This window comes from Perissodus microlepis, chromosome 1, assembly GCF_051167445.1.
Source record: "Perissodus microlepis isolate ML-2025 ecotype Zambia chromosome 1, ASM5116744v1, whole genome shotgun sequence".
NCBI classification, from domain to species: domain Eukaryota; kingdom Metazoa; phylum Chordata; class Actinopteri; order Cichliformes; family Cichlidae; genus Perissodus; species Perissodus microlepis.
In genome coordinates this window covers 27,456,674-27,480,534 of record NC_140461.1, presented here as the reverse complement: position 1 = coordinate 27,480,534, position 23,861 = coordinate 27,456,674, and the positions used below count along the sequence as shown (strand labels likewise).

The following is a 23,861-nucleotide window of genomic DNA, read 5'->3' as shown; positions in this document are numbered from 1 at the left end:
GAAAAATGCTAATTGATCACAAATGCCAAACAAGTGGTGTCCCCAGCCAAATAGTTTTTAATTTCTCCAGTTTCATTATTTAAAAAATGCTCTGTTTGGGGGTTTTTTTCCATCCAGAAAACCCTGGGAAGAGAAACTAATTATATACTCTGTTCTCGCTCTCTCTCTCTTCCTTTGTACCCAGGTGTGGAAGCTAGCCGGCCACGGGCTCATGCACTCTTTTAGCATAGAGCACGCCAAGCAGTCCATCTTCCGGAACATCGGCGCAGGTGTCATGCAGGTGGAGACGCGACCCGGAAACCGAATCTTCACCTGCGGAGCAGACGGCACCCTAAAGATGAGGGTCCTCCCAGACCGCTACAATATCCCCAGCAGCTTGGTTGACGCCCTGTAATGCTTTTTGTAATTCTGAGGGTCCTAAGAGGAAAGGGTCAGAAAGTGGAGGAAAAAAGCGAAATGCTTCTGTAACACTCTGTAGGCATTAATAGAAACGCTGCTGGGGGAAGAGTTAGTCAAAAGATTACCACGCTGTTGGCAACTTTCAGCATGAACGGTGTTCACGAGTTTACTGTTGGCCGTATCCAGAACGATTAAAAACGGAGCTGCAAACATTTTATTTTCCCAAAGGCTGAAAACAAAGTTACAAGCAAACGGTATCATACTTGATTTTAAAGCTAGTTTTATTGTAATTTTATCGAAGAATCTCTACTCTTAGAGTGTGTCCATAGGGAAGCTATGCATGTCCTGTTCTCGTTATGCGGTGCAATCACAGGTCTATTGATAGTGCTCTGTAAAAGTGCTCAAGCAAAAATTTTAAAAGTGTGTAACTGTCGTCATTTTGTGCCCACAGCTGAAATCTCTTAGCATCTACTGTAACCAGCACTGTGGTTTGTTATTAAGTCAGTGGTTTCCAGTGTGAATCGAGTTGTTGGAATCTGCATTTTGTTTCAATGGTTTTTGCCCCCCACCCTCCTGCCTTTTATTTGCCCAGCTTTCTCAGCTCCGTGGAAGAGTTGATGGTGCATTTGCTCCTGATAGTGACACCTGTCTGTATCCCCCCCCCTTCTTTTTTTCCACTGGCTGCCCATCACTCACTTGGCCTATAATGGTTTGGGTTCAGCCCGCTCCAGTTTGGCCCTCTGCGTGCGTGTTCACTCTGCTGTGTCTGCCATCTGTACGTCTGCGCGCCCACCTGCCCTCAAATGCCTGTTTGTGCGGCAGACTCACTGCTAGAACATTCCTGTTTGGAAGACGGTGTGTTTTACTCCTGTGACTGTGATTTCAGTGTTTCCATCTGTCTGGTACAACGCTAAAGATCCACCCACCCACTCACCCCAGAGCAGAAACACAAAGGTTCACTTCTGGTTTTATCACAAAGATTTTATTTGATTTTTTTTTTTTAATTGAGTTGATTTTCTTATTTAAGTTATTTATGTTTGTGTTCATTTGGTTGACCATTCCTTTGTAAAACTATTTATCTTATTGCCTTTTATTTTAGGAATGTAAGGGGTTTTACTGTAATCTGACTGGGAGATGTGCAACAGTCTACTGTATGTAAGTGTGTGTTTACCTCACTAGTTGTTTTTACTGTTTCATCCATAAGGAATAGATATTTGCACTCAAATTCTGGAGACACTAAAAGTTTATTTCAAATAAATAGGTTATTAAAGAGGAAACGATTATATACAAATGAATGTCTGGCTTTATTTGGCCTACTAGTACAACATTTGAAATAGTTTTATTATATAAATATATATATATATATATATATGAACTATCACAACAACCTTGTACAAACATGAAGGCATTTCTTTATTTTTGGTTTGTATCATACCAGTTGGATTAGTTGTAACTTTTGTTAAGTGTATGTATGGTATTTATTAAAGAGATTTGTGTTTCTCTCCCTCTCTTTCTGCCCTCTGTGTGTACTGTATGCATCTTAAGTGTTTCCCCAATGGTCCCACTGGTGTCGCGCGCGCGTGTGTGTGTGTGTGTGTGTGTGTGTGCGCGTTCATGTGCGTACGTGCACATCAAACAGTTGAAAAGAAGCCATTATTATGAGTAGAGGCCTATTAGGGTACTTGAGCCTGAAGGTGTGTAAGAGAACAGGTCATGGTCAGTTTTACCTTTTGTAAAGTGAATAAATTCTTTTTATTTCATCAGGATGATTTGGCGCTTATTTTTTTTTTTCTTTTTTTTAAATTTTATTTTTATTATCTTGTGCAGCCAGACAGCTGTGCTGCTTCCTTACAAAGGCAGGTTTGTCTATATGTACAGAAAGAGGGGGAAGGGACATCACGAGTTACATCTGTATAAAAATCAAGCAGTGGTGACCACCATGCAAAAACGCAAATGGCAACAAAAGTTGAGTTATAGGTTTGATTGGCATAAACTGCCAGCTTATACAAAATGATAAGTTTTCACACTATTAGTAAATCTTGTGTCCTTTGAAAACTCCATGTACAGTAAATACAGCACTTCCTTCATCCATCCATTCATACATTTTCTTCCACGAAAGGACGGATACACCCTGGACAGGTCAGCAGTCGCTGCAGGGCTAACAGATAGTCAGACAAACATTCACACCTATGGGCAATTTATAATTGCCAGTTGAGCTCACCCCACTAACTGGATGTCTTTGGACTGTGGGAGGAAGCTGGACTACACGGGGGAAACATGCAAATTCCATACAGAAAGGCCCTGGCCAGGTGGCGGATTCAAACCCAGGACCTTCTAGCTGTGAGGCAACAGCGCAAACGTCTTGTTAACCAAAACCATATTTTAGTGAAATAGTTTGACGGTCAATTACAATTTCACTTAACACAAAAGTAACACAGGACAATATATTTAAAACAGTGACACACACACTGTATGTCACTCTTGTGTTATCAGTTTTCAGATGCAGTGAATAGATGAAAGTCTGCAGGCGTTTTGCTCTCAGTATTTACTGTAACAGTCGTGTTCGGACATCATGTTTCTCACTCATCAGAGATGAAGTGGACCACATACAGCCTGACGTAGCTGTGGTCCCAAACATACAGGTGTCTGTCCTTTGGGCTGTAAGAGAGCATTGCCAGCACTTCACCAGCAGACCTCAGGTCAAAGGTCACATTGACCGGCTTTCCCTTCAGCAGGTCAAACGCAAAGGTGACTCTGGTGTCCTTGGTGTCGGTGACATACAGGACGCCACAGGCGATGAAGGCGTTGCCGGCTTTGATGCGAGGATAGGTGGTGTTCACGTAGGATGTGACGGAGAAGGTCTTCTGGTCCAGCTGGGCCACCATGATGCTCTCGTCAACATTGGATGCAAAGATCAGCCACAGGCCGTTCTCATCTGCTGCCAGCTTGAAGTAGGTCTTAGAGTTGGGGAGCAGGTAGGCGAGGTTGTTGTACAAAGAGTTTTCAATAGTGAGAGTCTGAAGTCTTTTGGTGCTGAAGTCAAATCTGTGAACACACAAGCAGGAAGCTGCTAAATAAAGGATGTGGAAGTCATAAAAAATCACCTTGATGTGCATCGAGTGGCTTTAAGGCTTACTTGGCAATGCTGGGAGTGCCAGCAGCATGATAATAAAAGAAACCATTGTGAACGATGTGGCCGCAGCCTTGATAGTACTTTATAACGTCTATGGTGTCGCTGCTGTTCTTCTGGAAGAAGGAAATGCTTTTGTACTCCTTCAGCATGCGACCTGGGGAAGAACAAGCAAAATCTTTACTGCTAAAAGACGTGGAGATTATAAAAGTGGGGACAGTAGCTCCTGCGCAACACTCTGTAACCAGCCTACCAGAAAAGTGATCCGCCACCCATATTCGCTCATCGTTCAGCTGAGCGGTGTCCTTCATCCATGTGCCAAATGTGGTTTTCATCTTTGTCACATTTCTGGGGTTGATCAGAGACTTAATCAGGCAGTCTGTGGGAAAAAACAAAAAAAATCAGATGATTTACTCACAGGTCACATGACTGCACATGAACACAACCTCCTCTGGAAACGTACCGTTCCTTTTGGCAGTCTTCTCGTGTAGTTTTTCTGTCTCCTTTACAGGTGAGGTTTCATCATTTGGGATTGCATGTAGCCCTGTTAGAAGCAGTTTCATCCTGTTTTAGTCAAGTCATTGATGGACTAGTTTGTCAGAAGGTTTCAATTAGACACTTTATGGGGAGAGGGGGGGTCTTTGAATTTAAAAAAAAGAGAGAGAATTTGAACCTTCTTCCCGAGAGCTTTGATTGCATTGAAAATTATTTTGTCAACAACTGTTTCTAGGATCACAAATGTCACCTGCAAAGTATGACTGATCTCTCACCCTGATTATGAGAAGCTTGGAGGTGAGCTCTGCGGTGCCCTATTCTGGGAGGCCCCTGAGGCCCAGGCGGGCCAGGAGGACCCATAGGCCCAGGTGGTCCTGGAGGCCCAGGTGGACCTGCTCAAATGGAGAGAATGTCTAAATGTTATCCATTTAAATGTATTTTTATTTCAGGTCATCTGCAAAATGGTCAATAAAGTTCTGCTCGCCCTCAATAATGGCATCATTGGATGGTTGGATCTTCTCTCCGGGTGGGCCCGGCTCTCCTCGCTCCCCTCTTTCTCCTGGTTCTCCTTTCTCACCTGGTGGCCCTGCGGAGAACACCGTGCAAAATAGCTAAAACATTGTATTCGTAACCTCAATACACTTTGCCCCATTGTTACAATGAATTGTCCCATTGAATTGCTGGCATGAATCATGCCATCCACTGTGGAGGAGAGTAGAGTGAAGTGGGAGAATACTGGAAGACAGTTTTCCAGTTCATTCAGCTGAAGCCCAAAACCACAGAGATGAATAATATCGGCAAGGGAAGAAAGCTGTTTCAAACTCTTCACTCATTCATGAAGCAAAAATGTGAATAAATTCTGCTTGCATTGTGATACATGGACAGAAAGAAGTCTGTGCGTGTGTGTGTGCATGCCAAGGATTTTAAGTGGCTGTTTCTTCTTTTTTGCTATTTTAATACTTTTCTCTGCAGGTTATACTCAACCTTTTGACTTTTACATTGTACCAGTACTTCTATGCTTAAATGGCCAAGATTGCCTGAGGACAAAATAAAGATGGATGCCGAGTGAAAGCACTACTTCCTTACCTTTTCTTCCTCTTTTCCCATCAGCCCCAGGAAGTCCATTCAGTCCTGGGATGCCATCAGTCCCATTGTGTCCAGGCAGGCCATCTGCACCAGGCAAACCTAGAGTAACACAAAAAAATCTTTACTGTGGACTTAACGAAAGAATAAACATTAAAAAAGACTTATCAAGAATATGGGTCACTAAACCACAAAGGAGACATACCCTACAGCAGGTTTTAAATTTGGATTAGGAATTGTGCGTTGACTTACCCGGCGGACCTGGAGGGCCTGTAAACGAAAGTTTAGAAATGTTAGAGAATTTTTTAAAAGTAATATTCTGAACGTGATCACATGATTCATATGAGTAAAACATACCAGCTATGCAGACTCCCCTGGTGCTGTTGCAAATATCAATCAGCACTTTGATCTGAAGTAAAAGAAAAAATAGAAAAAATATTAATGCAGTAAATTTAGCAGCATACTTTACCTAAAATGACTCTATTAAAAATAAAAACCCTGCACCTTTTAACGTGCCAGTTAAAGATTATCTGCATAGACTTCAGAAACCCCTTCATGTTAAAAGACACCAGCGGCCATTAAGGAAACTGCAGTTAGCATCATGTTAATTGTGTGGTGTTCACACTCAGTAGGTATGAGTCAGCATTCTGTGCACAGGCCAGAACATGAGCCTGACATACACATTAAACTGACTGACCGGCATCATTTTGGTAGATGAGAAATGTAAACTAACGCTGTTACTACAGTCTGAGTATTAATTGTTTTACATTTGACTCTGAGCGAGGTTATTAGAGAGGAAAGAGCAAGAGGAGCTAAAATATTGCATGGAGATTAAGGGCTTATTGATGCTGACCCTAGTTCATGCAAGGCGGGCGTCACGTTTTTAAAGTGCAGGTAGAATTCTGGCTGTGTTGAAACTGATTGTTTGCTGACATTAGTGAATCACTAACTCTGACTGCTGCACACTTTTGCTCTGTAGGGAAGTGGAGAAAAAGAAGCACTGAGGCAAGGTGCTCTAAAGGAAGATTAAATGTCACTTTCTTTGGATGTATGGGGTAAATCTAAACAGTCTTTTTATATGATAGTCTCTAGAATAGAATATCCGGTTTCTGTTTTGTAGTTCAAAAACTACTGACTAGTTTTACTCGTCTAGGCTTTGATTGCAGAAGGGTAAAGGGTTCATGTTCAGAGCAAAAGGGGACTGCACTGACTGAAGTGCTAGCTTGAAATCTGATTTGCTATTGTCTCACAGTTGAATTTGTGGCTCTAACTTCATCCATTATGCATCTTGAAATCCACCAGCTACACATAACGCCCCCAAACCCTTACTGTTACCCTCTGAGTCATCAGAGGATAGTTAATGAGTTTCACAGAGTGTTTCCAAAGAAATCAGACTGTTCAATGTTACTGAGAATGTCAGGAATGTTTCCTTTTTTAAGTTACATTAACATTCATTGGCTCAAATTCAGTCATTCACATTGGTTGAAATTCTTTTGTATAGTGCTTTTAAGTCAGTATCTATAGAATAATATTTAAGATATATACATAATTATATGCGAGGAATATTATTATTATTATTATTATTTGATATGTAATAATATTTACTTTGTGGCAGTGACTACAGTAAGTCATATTCAATAAGATGAGCATGATTTGAATGCAGAATCTCAGTATGTTAAATAACTACAGTTTTTCTGTGAAATGTAGCTGAGTAGAAGCTTAAAATGGTACAAAATTAAAATTCAAGTGTGTTTAAAAAAAAGTAGTTTGATAAATGGAAATATTCTGTTGGAGTTTGATTAGGACATCTAAACTAAAATTCCTGTAATCATATTACCACAAACAGGATCTGGAGCCTTCGGCGCTGCCAGATCGTCAGGCTCCATGAGCGTTGCGACTTTCAGCCATTAGTCCAGTGAACCATTAGCGGCAGCATTATTAAGCAATCACAAAACAAGGAAGCAGGCTGAGCTGCTCTAAATGTCCTGGCCTGCCTTCTCTCTCTCTCATTCAAGGATCTAGACTCACCGGGACCATGGAGTATGTCATCATCATCATCATGTCGTCCTGCACGTGCGCCTTGTGGTAGTGCTGGCTGTGCCGCTGCTTGTGCTTCTCATGCTTCTCATGCTTCTCGTGCTTCTCGTGCTTCGGCCTCTTCTCGGTTTCCTCTCCGACCTCCTGGCTGGCCTCCTGCTCACTGATCTCCTTTCCTTCCTCCTGGCGAATCTCCTGCAGCTCCTGCTGTAGCTCCTTTTCCACTTCTTTGCTCCTCTTGTTCCTGGAGTATTGATACTGATATTGCGGCTGTTCCCCCACGCTCGCCCGCAGCCCTGCTGCTCCTCTGGGCACCTCTTGAAGAAACTCCACCACAGAGCTCTGCTCCACCTCCATCAGCCGTGCCTCTGTCTGCTCCAGCCTGGCACACTGCTGATTCTGCTGGACCAAGAGCACCAGGAGGCCTATAGAGTTCATCAGTGCCACGACACACGTCCCATACAGCACCATCCGCTGAGGGAGAGTCATACTGGGTGTGGGAATCCACATTGTCACCACTTCACCTCCTCTCTTCTGGGGGTCAACCACTGACCTCAGCATTCAAAGAGAATGAAAGAACAGTGAAACAGCACAGAGGATGTGTTAGCTCTATGACCTTATGGAACAAGATGCTCCCAACAAAAATCAAACCATCTAAAATTCAAACTAATCCAAGAGACAGGAAGACTTTAGCGGAAATTTAAGCTCCCGTTCAGCTTGTTTGAAATCTCTAAATAAAATCTAGTCAGCTTCAGTATCTGAGCTCAACACTGGTGGTCTGTCTGAAGGCAGACTGGTAAATACAGTGGCTGTTCACCAAGTGGAGATGGGGTTATGTATGTGTGTGAGTGTGTGTGTGTGTACATGCAAACCAGTGATGTAGGAGTGGGCATTACACAATCTTCTGAGCTTGTCTGGGGAGAAACCCCCGCCTGTTCAGTCACCTGATTTATATTCATCTGAACCCATTCTACTGCACCGCCGTGGGCAGACTGACATCTCTCTCTCACACACACACATGCACGCGCACATATATGATGAACACACAAGAGGACTCAAACACATTACAAGAAAGCACGAATACACCAGAAAAAAACAACTGTTCACTGGTACATTTACATTATTACACAATTACATTATTATTATTATTGTTGTTGTTGTTGTTAGGCCTATATGGCATTAAAAGAAAATACATTACATCATTACATATTACCACTAATATAGCTCCACTGAGTTCTCTCCTTTTTCCCACCTCCTGTATCCTTGAATTTCTCCCCCCGGCTCTCGTCCTTGTCACATCCTCACAGCTTCCATTCACCAGGCGCAACAATGGCCCATTTCCACAGCTTTGATTTAGAACTGGAAAGGTGACAATTCGGCAAAAAAGAAATTAAGGCATTTGAAGTTTTTCTCCCTGCAAAAGGTAGCTGGTACTGCCTGCTTTGGCTTAAACAAAGATGAGACTACCTTAATAGTGCTTTAATGAGTAAGGTAAATGGCCTCTGTGGTGTTTTAGAGCACTGCTCACTTCATGTAGCTGACCTACATGCTCTTGCAGCCGCGTTAAAGCCCTTTACACACAGACACACACACATGGGTTCAGCATAGGAGGAGGTAGAGGAAGAAATCAGCCAAGAAACATAGATTTAAGCCCTGAGCTCACCCTGTAGTGTGTGCACTGTGGTCTGAGGGTGTGGGTCACTGATGGCCAGTGGTTGGACAGCTTGAACTGCTCCAGCCAGACATGTACATATGAGTTTTTATAATAATTTTCTTTTCTTTTCTTTTCTTTTCTTTTCTTTTCTTTTCTTTTCTTTTCTTTTCTTTTCTTTTCTCTGCATTCCAGATATATTTTTTTGCAAAGGCTGATAAATTATTTCATACTAAATCTATATTTTGACATTCCCATCTGTAGCCTTTTCTCCTTCCTAAGCTGCTGCTGCTGGGAAAGCAGCTTTATCTCTGTTCTTCCCAGAGGTCCATGTTCAAATTCGGACTTCTGCCCAAGGACAGACAGATGGTCAGCCTTCCTGAAGACTTCATCCACCCTCCCACTTCTTCCTGCTCAGAAATTTAAAATTTATTAGGACTACTACAGAAATAAAAGTGAGGGATTACTTGTACTGCAGGTAAGTCCTCTCATAGTGTCAACAGAAAAGAATAAAGTGGAGTTCAGCGTGTAATGTCAAACAGTAAAGGCTACACTCTCTGTTGCATGTAGCTTGTAATGTGCAGCGGCGGAGCTGGTTGGGAAGGCAAGTTCAGCTTCACAGTGTTATCATAGCTCATGTGCTGCTTTAAATGTGAATCGTGTGATAAATTCCCCAAGGTTGCTCGGGCAGCACAAAGCTGAGCGTCTGCTTTCTTTCGCTGCCGGTCAAAATCATCAGTCTCTCCTTCTGTTCTGTTAGTTTGAAAGTGAAACTTCACCCTCTTTAACTTCTGAGGTTTTACATCAGGACGTGATTAAAAAAATATATATGATTTTAGCAGGCTATTTAAATATAACCTCAGAAGAACAACAACACGTGGTATACTTCAGCACACTCTTTTTTTAAAGCAGTGTTTGAGTTCATTGAGGTTTGAGGACATTTCTCTTTCAGGGAGACTGTTTTAGATGTGCCAGTGATCTTTCAGAGAGAACAGCCTTTCACCTGTGGACAAAACAACTAGCCATACCTTTTCAGTCTATTTCTAATTGTACTATCTTGAACTTTGATGTTTAAGATGCTAGCTGAGGTTTTCAGTTTTTCTGAGCGCTGCACAGTCTGAATTTTCTGGGATGTCCACTCCTGCAATGACTGTGGATGGTGATAAATTATAGGTTGTATAAATTGTGTGTAACCCTTGTGCAGTATGTAAAGCATTAGAGCTGAAAGAGGGTGTACTTAATTTTTTATGTTTATCTAAATATGTGATGTAATAATATAATCCTACATATAACACATATTCTGACATTTAAAAAACCTTTTCAACAGCTCGTTTCTGAATAACTCCCAAAACATATACTAGTGATAAAGATGCGGTTGACCACAACTCAAAGCCCAGAGACGAGGTTACGCACACTTCTACTTTTCAGGAGAAACAAAGGGGGCTGTCGCCGCTTAATCATGCAGAACAATCTAGGTCTACGCCATCACACAGGGCATCGTTATCGAGGCAGGGGCACAGCACACAGTCAGTCATTTGAAGTGTGCGCATTCTTGGACTGGAGTGTGGGCGGTGAGTTTGCAGGGTTCTTTATGCAGAATGAGCCAAGGAAACAAAGGCAGGCACAAGAGCAGACAGCATGGGTTATGTTGAGGATTTTTAGAATTTATAATGCTCAGCGGAGAACTGAAAGTGGCTAAAAGTCACAGATAATGTCAATATTCACCGAGTTGTTCTATGTTTTTAGTTCACAGACCAGCTTTAATACTGATGACCTCTTTTTTTTCTTCACTTTATTTTCTGGCGAGGAAAATTCTTACACCAGTCTCTCCATTAGCTACAGCTATCCACTCTTTCTTCAAACTGTCTGGGGGCTGGAGATGAACAGATCAGTCTAGCTTTACTGTAGTACATAGAGCATATCATCTTCATTTATTCATCTGATAAACAAATAAACAAATACAGTATGGTATCTGCATTTAACACTGGTATTATGTGTAACTTATTTCCTGGCTTCACTGGATCTGAGAGCAACACCAAATAAATTAAAACACAGGAAGCCAGGATTAAATGGATAGCATTTACCTATTTTTTAAACTTTACTGTAATATGATCACATGTGTGAGTACAGTATGAATACATAGCAGCTCTGATTAAAACAAATAGCTCTGATTTTGAATGAAAATGTATCACCTAAAATCCAAGTCAGCTTTTGAACATAAATCTAGAATCAATGTAATGAAGAATATAATTCAAATGCACGTACATATGTCAATATTAACATTTAATCCATTCCCTTGTCTCGCTTGTTTAGTAAAAACAGATGAAAAATGTGCATTTATTGAAAAGCTGATTTTTAATAGGCAGCTAGAGCAAATAACACTGATGTTCTCAAGTTCTCACAGGCAAAGCAACTTCTTTTAAAGTTTAAAGGAGGTGAAAACCTTCTCATCAACAAAATGCCAAATATGAGCTCACGCCAACATGCAACCGCTGAACTAGGTCCTGTAAACCCAAGGGCACAAGCACAAACCCAATCCCTCAAGGTTGCCACAGTATTGTTTACCTTTTTCCTGCAGTGTTGTGGCTTTTGCATTACCCTGACCTGGCTCGTAACCAGCTCAGACCGCCTATAAAAAGGCAGATGTGAGCATTCGGACCCTTCAGGTCTGTGCAGGCTGCTCTACATCATCACCCTTCTCATGGATCTGATCTCTACTTGTGAACAGGCGATGAGTCCTGTAGGCTTAGACGCCGTGGTGGCAGATCTGTCCGTGACCTCAAATGCCATCCAATCGCATGGAATATCAATGGCAACCAGAACGCTGATACTGCTCGTCTGTCTGCTGTTGGTTGCCTGGAGTCACATGGACAAGAAAATTGCGCCAGGTTGGTTCAGGTTGCTCTAATTAGGAGTTTGTTTGTTTTTACAACAGAATGTTGTGAGAACTGAAATATATTTACTGCTTTTTTAATACAACAGGTCCTTCTTTCTGTTTGGGTTTGGGCCCACTTCTGTCATATCTGAGATTTATCTGGACTGGCATAGGCACAGCCAGCAACTACTACAATAACAAGTATGGAGACATTGTTAGAGTCTGGATCAACGGAGAAGAGACGCTCATACTAAGCAGGTTAGTTAGATAGCATTCAATCTGTCAGTGCTGATGCTACCAAACAAGCCAGTCAAGAAGTAAAATGAAAAAATGAAAATTGTTTTTTTTTTTAAACCAGAGCTTCAGCAGTGCACCATGTGCTGAAGAACAGAAACTACAATTCACGTTTTGGGAGCATGCAGGGACTCAGCTGCATCGGCATGAACGAGAGAGGCATCATATTCAACAACAACGTAACTCTGTGGAAAAAGATACGCACCTATTTTGCTAAAGGTAAAACTGGAACTCTTTCATGAACTTCAAAACAAAGTCAGCTATTCAAATGTGATTTTTAAACAGCAAATATTTGTCTAAACTAAATCATAAAACCATCTCATGTTGTCAGCTCTGTCAGGCCCAAATTTGCAGCAGACGGTGGATGTTTGCGTCTCCTCCACAAAGGCTCACCTGGACCACCTGGACAGCCTGGGACTCGTTGATGTCCTCAGTTTGCTGCGCTGCACCGTGGTGGACATCTCTAACAGACTCTTCCTGGACGTACCTTTTAATGGTGAATAGGATGCATGAATATGTTACTTGCGTTATCATGCAAGCTGTACATAAAGAATTTCTTGTCTCCAGAAGTGGATCAAAAAGATATGGGGACGATTTTGGCATGCTAATATATTTATGTTACCTTGCATCCAGAGAAAGAGCTGCTGCTGAAGATTCTAAAGTATTTTCACACATGGCAGGATGTGCTTATCAAACCTGACATCTACTTCAAGTTCGGCTGGATTCACCACAGGCACAAGACAGCAGCGTGAGTCTCTCAGTCTCATACATAAGCCCACCTTTAGTTTCATCTTTTTAAATATGTGTTATCTGTTATCTCACAGCCAGGAGTTACACGATGCCATTAAACGTCTTGTAGATCAAAAGAGGAAAAATATGGAGCAGGCAGATAAGCTGGACAACATCAACTTCACGGCAGAGCTCATATTTGCACAAGTCAGTCTACGAAGTATTCTCCTTCTGCAAATATACTTTCATTTAAAGTAAAACCTTTCACTTGTGGTACTTCTGTTTTTTCATTTTCAAGCCGTCTCAGCAGTTCCTCTTTGCATGTGAAATGCTGGATTTCTTTTCCGCCTACCAAGTAAGGTCAGACAGCATATTTGCATTCAACTGTGTTTTCAGAACCACGGTGAGCTGTCTGCTGACGATGTGACGCAGTGCGTGCTGGAGATGGTGATCGCAGCTCCGGACACTCTGTCCCTCAGTCTCTTCTTCATGCTTCTGCTCCTCAAACAAAACCCGCACGTGGAGCTGCAGCTGCTACAGGAGATAGACGCTGTTGTGGGTAAGAGGCTTCAGCAGTTAAGAAAAAATGCAATTACAACTGATTTGCTGCACATCAAAGATACATTTTGACACTTGGCACTGTTTCACTCTACACTGACAGCTTTTACTATTACACCTACACACCCCATTTAAAAGAATAAGTAGTGCAACAGGGCCCAACTATATCACCAAAACCACAAAACCTGGTCACAATAACCTTCATTAACTCAGGAGTATTGCATTTTACTGCATTTGCTCCAGGCTGAAAAACTTGAATTCACAACAGTCTGTTGCTGCTACAGGTGAGAGACAGCTTCAGAACCAGGATCTTCACAAGCTGCAGGTGCTTGAGAGCTTCATCAATGAATGCTTGCGCTTCCACCCAGTGGTGGAATTCACCATGCGTCGAGCCCTGTCTGATGACATCATAGAAGGCTACAGGATACCGAAGGGCACAAACATCATTCTGAACACAAGCCGAATGCACCGCACCGAGTTTTTCCTCAAAGGCAATCAATTTAATCTGGAACACTTTGAAAAAAATGTGAGTAGTGCGTTCATTGCTTTACTTTTTCTCCTGGTTAGAAAGAGGTGGAACTTGGTTGAAAAAGATGATGTCACACTTATTCATTCTTGTCTGGCACTTGTTCCAGTTGCACCAGTCAGCAATTAGAAACACGTCAATCAGAATCTTTCAGTCCAGCCTGATGAAGCCACACCCACACAGATCATCTGAGCTTCGTGTTCTTGAAAATACATCTTTCCTTTTACTTTTTATCTCATCGGTCCTCTTGTTCTGCCTCCAGGTTCCTCGGCGCTACTTTCAGCCGTTCGGTTCAGGCCCTCGCTCGTGCATTGGCAAGCACATCGCCATGCTGATGATGAAATCCATTTTGGTGACACTGCTGTCTCAGTACTCTGTTTGTACTCACGAGGGCCCGACCCTGGACTGCCTCCCACAAACCAACAACCTTTCCCAGCAGCCTGTAGAGGCTGAACATCTCCACATGAGGTTCTTACCCAGGCAGAGAAGCAGCTGTCAAACCCTCCGAGACCCGAACCTTTAGCTGTACCTGTACTTTTGTATACTTAATTTGTATAATCTTATAACGACACAAAGCTAGCCTTTATATTTTGATATACGCAAAGATTGTATTTGTACTCAAACTGTATGCATGATGTGAAATGTACATTTAAACCTGCTAACACTGAAATAAATGTAGATTATTGTGTCACAAATATGTGTTGTCGTCTCATCATTTTGTCTGCATGTCATACATATTTAGTTCACAGTTTTTTGTTTTTGTATTTTTTTTATTTGACCCCACATTTTTCTCATTCTCCTTTTTTAAATATCTTACACCTAAATTGAACTAATCACACGATTAATAATTTATTAAATGTGGTATAAATGTGCGTTTGTCATTTAAGAACGCAGAAAATAAATAAAGGAGGATTTCAAATTTGTCCTTTTATTACAAAAAAACAAAAGCAAAAGCAAAGGCAAAGTCCAATGGAAGCAAAGGGGAATGTAAATACAAGTTATTACACAGAGAATAAGTAGAAGAAAGCGATGCATTCTAAGTCTACTCCAACTCTGAGAAGTAAGTTCATTTAAATTTTTATTGCACATGAAAAAAAGCGAGAGAAAACCAGGCATTTTCCCAGAGTTCCTCTACACCCACACACTTTAATTCCAAACAATGACACAACAGCTAACTCCCCTACTGTACTGTGCAAAAGTCTTCAGCGAGCCTTTATTTCTTTAAAATTTATTTCTTCCAAAAAGCCAAATTTTTTTGTAATTTTTAAAGTGCTCTTGAGGAATAGTTTTCCAGACTTTCTGAAAGTCTTTGAATGCTTTTCTTTGGACACTTCTTTTTCAGTCATTGTTCTCTTTTCTTTTGTGAATCTCTGAAAAATGCCAACGATAACACAGTTTGACAGGCATGAAATAGTATTTTTGCACCAACAAGGTGATTCCCAAAGAGCTATAAGGCAAAGACTTGTCATATTTCAGCACGCTGTGTCAGGCTTGAAAAAAAAAAACTATGTACAGCAGATAAACAGTATCAGGAAGTCATGTCGTTACAAACAGTGCCATTTTATAATCCACAGACAACCAATGCAAGTCTGATAACACCAAAGTAACCAGATCTCTTTTGTCTAATTGCAAAACAAGCAAGAGATGATTCACTTACTCCAGTAAACGGTGCATTATGGTGCTTTTCAATAGATCTATCATGTGTGACTTTAAGGTCTATAAGGCATCGTTAGTCTCGAGATTGTTCTGAGTGGGTGATAAAACTGCCCTTCGACAGCCACAGGATGAAAAAAAAGCCATCTCTTGTTGCAATTATGTAACACTAACATTGGTCAGGAGAGGGCGCAGTAACACCTAATGCAGTGATTTGATCTTTATCTTCAGCGTCTAGTCTTTTCATTATGTTCAGTTGCTCTGCCTTTGGGCAAAAGTGGCTAATACATTTCATACTGAGATGCTTCAGCTTGTATTGCTTTGCTAGAAGCAATCAACAAACACGCTGAACAATCACTGTTCAATGTTTGAAAGAAAAAGGGCTGAGAAAGAAACTGTGTTCAAACAGGCAGTGTGCAGCTTTGAGTTTCAGCTGCAGTGCAGTTTCTGCATGTCAACAGTCAGCTGTGTGTCAGTGATACAAGAGAGTGACACGTTCAAAATAAGAGTATCTGTCTCAGCTTGACTGATGCGACCTCTTGGGGCCTTATGGTGCTGATCACAGTGAGATGAGAGGGTAATAAAGGAAGGGTAACACGCACACAGCTGCTTGGTAGGCTAATCAGTACCTGCAACAAATCATTTCGGCACCTCTGCAAGAAGCAAAGTCACTTGTCTGTGTGACTGTGTGTGTGTTTGTTACTGTAGAGAGACTGTGTCTTTCTCTCTGTAATATTGTTTTCAGTGCATGTGTGTGTGTGTGTGTGTGTGTGCATCACAGATCACAGGCTGTTCCTTGCAGGTGTCGTGGGATATAGCAAATGAATCATAATAGTCTCATCAACTCCAATCTCATTTCTGCCCTCGATCAGGATGGAAAACATTTTACATGCAGCCCAGACAGATGTTTATAAGATCTTGCAAATTTGCGAGGAAAAAATGTTTCGTCATAATAATCTCCATGACATTTGTGAGCTTAATAACATTAAGAAGAGCTGGAGAGAATTAAGTTATTAAGATGGATGTAAATGAGTGAATACTGACAAACATCAAGCTAAAAATACACTGAAGCTGCTGTTCTTGAGGCTTTTTCATATGCAACCTGCTGCTCATCTGTCAATTTTTTTTCACAGTTCAAAAACCCTTAAGGCGAGCCGTGTTTATCTATCTTAGATTTATGTTAAAACAGAACAAAGCCTGAACAGACAGATTATCGAGCAGCATGCAACAATTTAAATTATAATTTAAAATAAAGATCTGTATACATTCAATTTCCAGCAGCTTTTGACAAATGTGTTAACAGCCAGTGTAAAGTAGCCTCAGGGTGTAATGGTGTTTTAATTATCACATCCTCATGCACGGGCCTAGTTGAGTCATTGTACATCACCATCAGCAGGAACTGCAAAAACTTTATTATAGTACTGATAACTTTTAGAGAAATCCCCCCTCAATTTTTTTTCTTTAAGAAGTTATTAGAACTTTTATTTATAGGGTCTATTTTTTACTTCCCTCTTAAGGGTAGCTAGTCTTTAGAAATGAGAATTAGCTCTAAAAAACTAAACAAAACAATAATTAAAGAAATCAGCTACTCTGTGTGTCAAAGGAAATGCAACGTGACTCTAAGTCATCAAAGTAAAATATCAAAAAACTGTAATAGCATGACCTTTGACATCTGCACCCATCATAGCAGTGGAGCAGCTCAAGTAGGGTTACAGGAAAGTAAAAGTCAACAACCAAAGCAGATATATGTTGTTATGGTTTTCTGGCTACTGTACTGGTGATGCTACAGTCACAGTAGGAAAAACAGTGGTTGGAGACGACGACACGCCCAAAACTAACAGCGTGCTCTGAAGTTGGGTTCTCGCTGCCTTTGAAATGTTACTTCAAAGGCGGGGACCCGGCCTGTCACCACTCACTGTAAGTTGCTGTCCTCAAAGCAACTGCAAAGAAACAGAGTCAGTCTGCTATAACTTTGCATTTGGATGGGGTCAGGCTGGCAACTACGTGCAATCTGTAATAAAATTGTGATTCACTGTGATAAATCAGGGAAAATCACAAATCTGTTTCCTTTGATCACAAATCTATTGCTGCGTACATACAAAAACACTGCTATTAAACAGAAATTTGCTTACATATAGAGTCCAGCCAGAACCTCGTAGATCTGAAAAAGATCAGAAATAGTGACGGTGTTGCTGCAGGACAACAATTTTATACAGGAATATAAGCAGAATATGAGCAACCAACAGCTGAGTCAAGTTCTCTATTGCAGAGAGACACACTGTAGACAAGTTACACTCATCAGCACACAGATTAACTATGATGTGTTGGCAATCTATCTGCATTTATAAATTAGATGGTAATTATTTGCAAACCTTCGCCAAACTGTCTGAGAGTAACTGCAGTCAGAGCAGGATTGTTTGGGGACAGGTTGCCTCCCACCAGGCAGCTTGTGTAATCCCCTTGTAATAGTAAGTGGTCGTCCAGAGACCGAACAACTACCACAACTACTTGCTATTGGTCACTGAATGTGAAAAAATTCAGTGCAAACACCAGGGAACCTCTGCTTTTTCCTAGTCACAAAGAGGTTACTTAAGTGTGCTGAGCCATAATGATTCATTCATAAGTTTTTGGTGGCTTTTATTAGCACTAGACACTGTAGTCTATCAAACCTTAGCAGCTCCTAAGGTACTTACTGTAGTATACCAATGGCATAGTCTAAAATCTCCTTTTAAATACAATGAACCTGAAATCATGATGTCCCCCATCTTGTTGGCTTGCTTGTAGTTGTTGCTATTCCAGCTACAGATGGGCTATGTCATGTTACTGACTGTGGAAGTATAATCTGAAAAAAGCACTAATGGTGGAGCCAGTGAGTCCCCAAAACACTTTGGTTTGACAGGCCAGACGGGACAGAGATACAGCACTTCATGAATCCTCAATAGAAGTCTACACAAGAATCCTTTGACACCAGAGGTGAGCTTCCCAGAGACAAAGTCTAATTTATATATTTCTTAACAATTTAAATAAAGTTAGCTGATGAAAACCTCAGGGGGTGGGGGTGGTGGTGAGCAAACTCTTAGCCGATGGTGCTCCTAGAAAGGAATTCAACTGAATACATTACAGTTCCAAATGAATCATGCATCACTGAAGAGTCATCATCTCCAGATGTTGTCTATTCCAACACCAGACTTCCTAGCAATAGCCAGAAATCTACAGCTAATAGCCAGAGATACTTGAATGTGAACCAAAGTGGCAGGCTGATCAATCAAACAAACCAACTCTGCCATCTCTTAAGCAACAGTAAGCCCTGGGAAAAAAAACAACTAATGTGTACCATGAGTGTGGTTGCACGGTAACTATTAAGGCAATAATAGGAGAAAGTAATAAGAGAAAATGTGGCCCCAAAGCAGATGCCTGTTATACCACGCATCTGCTATATGACTTTGTGATGGCTGTGTGTGTGTGTGTGTGTGTGTGTGTGTGTGTGTGTGTGTGTGTCCGTATGGGAAATATTTTTCAAGAAGAATTGAAAAATACTTGTGGTTTCAGATTGTGTCAGCCTTGTCTCCTTGAAGCACAAAGATGATCCACAGTAATGTGTTTTGAGATTTTACACTTTGTAATGCATTTTTGTGATTTCATTTAGGATTAAATCAGAGCACTTAAATGAAAACATGCATATCGCAAATCCACCACACTGGACTGTAATACACTTGGGCTAACTGTAATCTGATGTTCTTTCTCTTTAGGAAGTCCATGTTTCTTCATTTGTGGTTTTCATTTGTCACATGAGGTACATTTTCCATACCCATATATTTATTTTAATTCTTCCATGACAGGTTTACAGAGGCAGACGGCCAGACAGCTTTAAAATAACTCTGACGCAACAGCCTAGCACCAACTTGAGACTGTCCTGCCTCGAGCTCTGATTGACCATCTGATTGATTACATATTATTTACTGCCAAGAAACACAAACACACACACACACACACACACACACACACACACACACACACACACATTACGTCTTGCTAAAATTTTCAAATGCCAGTGGCCATATTGTCTCTCCGTTTCAGTCCCCTGCTGGATTCGTGTTTCATTAAAAGAGAGCCATGGTTGCCATGGAAACATCTACCAGAAAGGGTAAACTGGCAATGTACTCGTGTCTCTACATTGTCAGAACGCTGTCAATATGAACGGTACCTCCTACAGTCAGTTATGACACTGTTTAACATGATGCTCGGAGTAATTTGCCCTCGTGAGTGTTTCTCAGCCTCGCTGACACTGTGCTCATATGAGCAGTGTATTTCGGGCCTTTCGATAGTCACAGGAAAATTTGTGCAAAAGAGGATATGCAGCGCGACTCTCTTTGAAACAGGAGAGACTCTCTCTCGTCAGACTGGTCTGTCTGAAGAAGCCCAGACTGGGAGGCTTTCTGCCAGTAGAGGCACTGGATCAAAGGCAGACTCTCACTTCATGGCCTTTTCATGGAAGCCCATTTTGCAAAGTCAGCCCATTTGTTTCCCATTGAACATCAGAAGAGAGTGGTGGCACTCATCATTGAGGGAAGCTTTTCACCCTCTTCTTCTTCCTATTATTATTTTTGTATTCACCCCTCCCTTTCCTGCTTACTTTCTAAATAAGCCTGGAGATTTCAGAGTTTTGCAAAGTATGGCACCACAGCATGGTCTGTGTTAGCTCACTCGACAAAACCTAAAGCCCCAGTCAGAGATAAAGGATATCACGACGCTGGTTATCATCTCTCTTTGTTAAATCTGGCTTCAGGCTCTGAAAATGCTAATAGGAAAAGGGGAGTTTCACAGGTCATATGACTCTTCTTCTACACAAAATGATCCCCATGAGTGACGCTTACTTCAGAGATCTTATCAGATGATGATGATGATGATGATTAAAATTCAATATCTATATATAAGAACATAAGAAGTGCAACGCTGCAGAAAATCATTAATCTTGGTATTTATCACGCAGAGCAGTAAAACGATCATATTAATTCAAGTTAATGATTTAAAGCTGAATGCGCTCTCTGTTCTGCTGTTTATATGTCTCATTAAAAGTTACTGTCCCACAGCCTAAAGGAGACTTGGAAATATCTTCAGTTTGTTTGCAGAAAAAAGATCACAGTACACGTTCTGTGTTCTGGTGTAAAATATTTGAATCACCATTTATACATTTTTTGCATGACCACAGTGCATTTATGTGGCAATGCAAGACAGTTTGTGCTTCATGCAGTGGTTTTTAGTAAGGTATGGCTAAACATTTACACATATGAATTTCCCCGGCAGACAATCTATAATGCACTTAAAGGAATTAATCAAAATGCGGTGATCCAGGCAATTTTGAGCGGAAACTCAAAACACAGCCTGCTCCAGAGTAGGTTATGCGTTCAGCAAGTTACCATGGTGATTTATCCAGGTAAAAAGAGAGACGGTTTTGTGATACAGGAAACTGACTTTAAAGGCTTTCACACACAAAGCACGATGCAAAAAAATGACATGAAATTCAAATTTTTCCGGATGCAGACACTTAACGTATGTAAATACTTGACGCATTGCATTTTTGTGCAACATTCATCCTCAAAAAGAAAATTGTAAACAAAATTGTCGACACCAAGCCACGATAAGCTGGTGTTTCCAAATAAGAAGAAAGGGAGGAAACTGAGATTTCATGGTTTGATCCCACAGTTGAAGCTGTATCGCAACTGCTTTCATTCATATTTCAGGATGTCAGTGGGGCAGTTTGAGTGTTTGCTGGCAGAGTTGCAAATGCATCTGAGGAGTCAGGAAAATAATTTCAGACCCAGAGCAGTGTCTAGCTCTGTGTCTGGGGTAAAGCAGTGTTATTTTACTATTTACTTTTTGAGCTACAGTGCACTTGTTGCCAAATACATTGGTCTGGTTGGTCAGATCTGTTTATTTGGAACTGAAAAATTGAGCTTAGATTGAAAAAATATTTGTCTGGCGAAATTATGCAGTCGGAGTGAAAGGCTGAATTAAGAACAGGTGAGTCTGAAAAACATTTTAAAAGCATGAAATATTCACTAAGCCATTCATCTGGCTTTGTAGTACACCTCTGGTACCACTCATCTTATATGTTAGCTTGGTTGGGTTTAGCTGCAAAACGGCAGAATACAAAAATTTCAAAAACATTTTCATTGCCAAGCTTAACATTTTAGCATTTGTTGAATCTCTGACCATGCACCTAATAGAATTTTTGGTACACTGAAGAAGGAAAGTTAAAATGCATAATCAACAACTAATGTCATAACATGTAACGATGCCTGATCAAAATTCACTACTGTAAGCTAGCTTGCTAACATTGGTGTTGACCAGTGTTGGCACGGGTGCAAGAAAACTGGAAGGTTGATGGTATGAGGGGGCATTTAGCTCATGTCACACTTGTGTTTTATAAAAGAAATACTGTGACAGAGAGGTGTACATCCTTAGCATCACTGTGTCCGTAAAACAAAGGTTGGCATAGCATGCAAAAAGCTAGCCAAAAAAAGACTGAGATAACCGGACACCAAGCAATGCACAGTCAAAAACATCCTATAATTCCGGTGTTTGTTATCTTAATCTGAATGTCTGCACATATCAGTTTCGGATTTATAAAATGATTCCAATTTACATTTAACATTTACATTTAAAGCATATTTGAAATAGTTTAAAAGCAGCAAAATGGAATAAAAACTGCAGGCTAGAAAACATATTCTCTAATATTCATATTCTATCATCACAAAATTTTTAAAAAGTACAATTAGCTTGAACTGCTTATTACAGCAGTGTGTTTTTATCAAAACCAAACTGTGTGATTTCATTTTAATTATAGTTGTAAGAGTATGTCAGCTGCCTGTTTGGACAGGAATGGATCCCCAAGGCCGACACATAGCACCAACGCTGCCGTTACCATCAGCCCTCATTACACTAATAGTGTAAATACAGAAGAATTAAGTTGTATCGCCAAGATTTCAACAATAAAATCTGTATAACTGTAGGGTCTTTACCTTACAATATAAAGCGCCTTTTGCCATTATTGTTGTGATTTGGTGCTGTATAAGTAAAACTGAATTAACAAAACCTTGCTTTAAATCTCAGAGCTTTACAGTACAGCTATTCTATTTGTTAAAACTTACCAAAATTACCTCTACTACTTTAAAAATTAGACACTTTTGCACAGTTATTACTAGAAATTTTGGATTAAGGTCTGCTTTTTTCCACACTCACAAGTCACAGGCTGGATAAACTTGCACTGTTTTGTTTCCTACAGGCAACTATAATTTTAGATATATGGATTACTTTGTTAGCTCTGTAAACAAAGTATCTTATCTACATACTATTAGAAGGTCCAAAAGCCCATTTAGTTTGTTTTTCCTGAAAATTAATTTGAATGCTAACTTAGTAATGACATGTATTTAAAATTGTTGCTAGAGTGCATTATCTCATATCAGTGGTTCGTTTGTCCTGTCCAAAGAAACTCAGATGAATTTATAGTAGCGTATAGTTATAATACTAAAATACCTAATAACTAGATGGCCCCACATTACCAAGATCAAATGTGTGCCAAAGCTGATGAGGTATTCAACATTCCTGAAGCTTAACCAGTGCACACATACAAAGTCCAGAGAGACAGACCTGTGCTCCAGACTGATCTTTAATTTTTATGTTTTGGTTTCTTGTAAAAGCCAGTTCACTCCTGTAAGCAAGCAATGATAGTGCAGACTCTCTGTTATGCTTTTCAGTCTCAGGGCATGAGAATTGTATGTTTCTATTCACGCTCACACAGCCTACACAGACACTCTCCATTTCACATCGGGTCAAAGGAGTACATAGCTTCAAAGTAGTTCAGCTTGTTGTTGTTACCGGAGTTATCTTTTTTCACTGGAATATTGCACAAGAGAGTTGCAATTACTCTCACACACACACACAAATGCAAATGCACACAGGGTCAGAGATAATTGAGCCCTTGGCTTTGGAAAGACAGGCTTAATGCCATCTGGTGCCCAGAGTTCATGCTGAGAAACCGTGAGCTCCACACCTGGGAAACGCTAATGCCTGCAACTGTTGTCGGACCACCAACTGCACACCCACCTGCCTCCACACCAACCGCTTTAACTCATTTCACAAAAATTCATTCAAACACGAGGCCCACATTTTACACATTTAACATCAGTGGTCTGTCGGGTTTAGAGACACTTTGTTATCGCGTGTATCTCAGATGAGGATTGTCTTTAGACGACTGTTTTATTTCCCGTTTTCAGCTGTGGAAAACAAGAGTAAGATTAAGTAGTGGGAGGAAGTCATATCAAAACAAGCCCTGATGCTTTAAGAGAGAGAAAGTGCTGTAGTTTCCACTGCATCATTACCAAAAAAAGAATAAGAAAATAAAATAGAAAAAAAGACTTCTTTTACACTT

The 23,861-nt window shown here is 40.7% G+C and overlaps 3 protein-coding genes across 5 annotated transcripts in view; 2 read left to right on the top strand and 1 right to left on the bottom strand.

The window, feature by feature from the left end:
- dmxl2 (Dmx-like 2) overlaps nucleotides 1–1,909 on the top strand; it is a 39,443-nt gene extending 37,534 nt beyond the window's left edge. For all 3 annotated transcript variants that reach the window (XM_084931187.1, XM_084931101.1, XM_084931041.1), the window contains one exon: nucleotides 185–1,909. In XM_084931187.1, the coding sequence (XP_084787313.1) occupies nucleotides 185–394 (210 nt within the window). In that variant the 3' untranslated portion in view covers nucleotides 395–1,909. The remainder of the gene's footprint in view (nucleotides 1–184) is intronic.
- gldn (gliomedin) lies at nucleotides 1,750–8,348 on the bottom strand. Its single transcript, XM_084931444.1, has 10 exons — nucleotides 7,136–8,348; nucleotides 5,465–5,516; nucleotides 5,360–5,377; nucleotides 5,111–5,209; nucleotides 4,509–4,610; nucleotides 4,300–4,416; nucleotides 3,993–4,073; nucleotides 3,783–3,908; nucleotides 3,536–3,686; nucleotides 1,750–3,444 (listed from the first exon to the last, which is right to left on the bottom strand). Exons 1-10 carry the CDS (start codon nucleotides 7,703–7,705, stop codon nucleotides 2,979–2,981), a joined length of 1,782 nt encoding a protein of 593 aa, XP_084787570.1. The 5' UTR covers nucleotides 7,706–8,348; the 3' UTR covers nucleotides 1,750–2,978.
- A 3,122-nt stretch (nucleotides 8,349–11,470) lies between these two features.
- On the top strand, nucleotides 11,471–14,457 carry cyp19a1a (cytochrome P450, family 19, subfamily A, polypeptide 1a). Its single transcript, XM_084931319.1, has 9 exons — nucleotides 11,471–11,683; nucleotides 11,778–11,928; nucleotides 12,029–12,183; nucleotides 12,296–12,460; nucleotides 12,598–12,712; nucleotides 12,789–12,900; nucleotides 13,090–13,252; nucleotides 13,536–13,777; nucleotides 14,040–14,457. Exons 1-9 carry the CDS (start codon nucleotides 11,497–11,499, stop codon nucleotides 14,298–14,300), a joined length of 1,551 nt encoding a protein of 516 aa, XP_084787445.1. The 5' UTR covers nucleotides 11,471–11,496; the 3' UTR covers nucleotides 14,301–14,457.
- The last annotated feature ends 9,404 nt before the right edge of the window (nucleotides 14,458–23,861 follow it).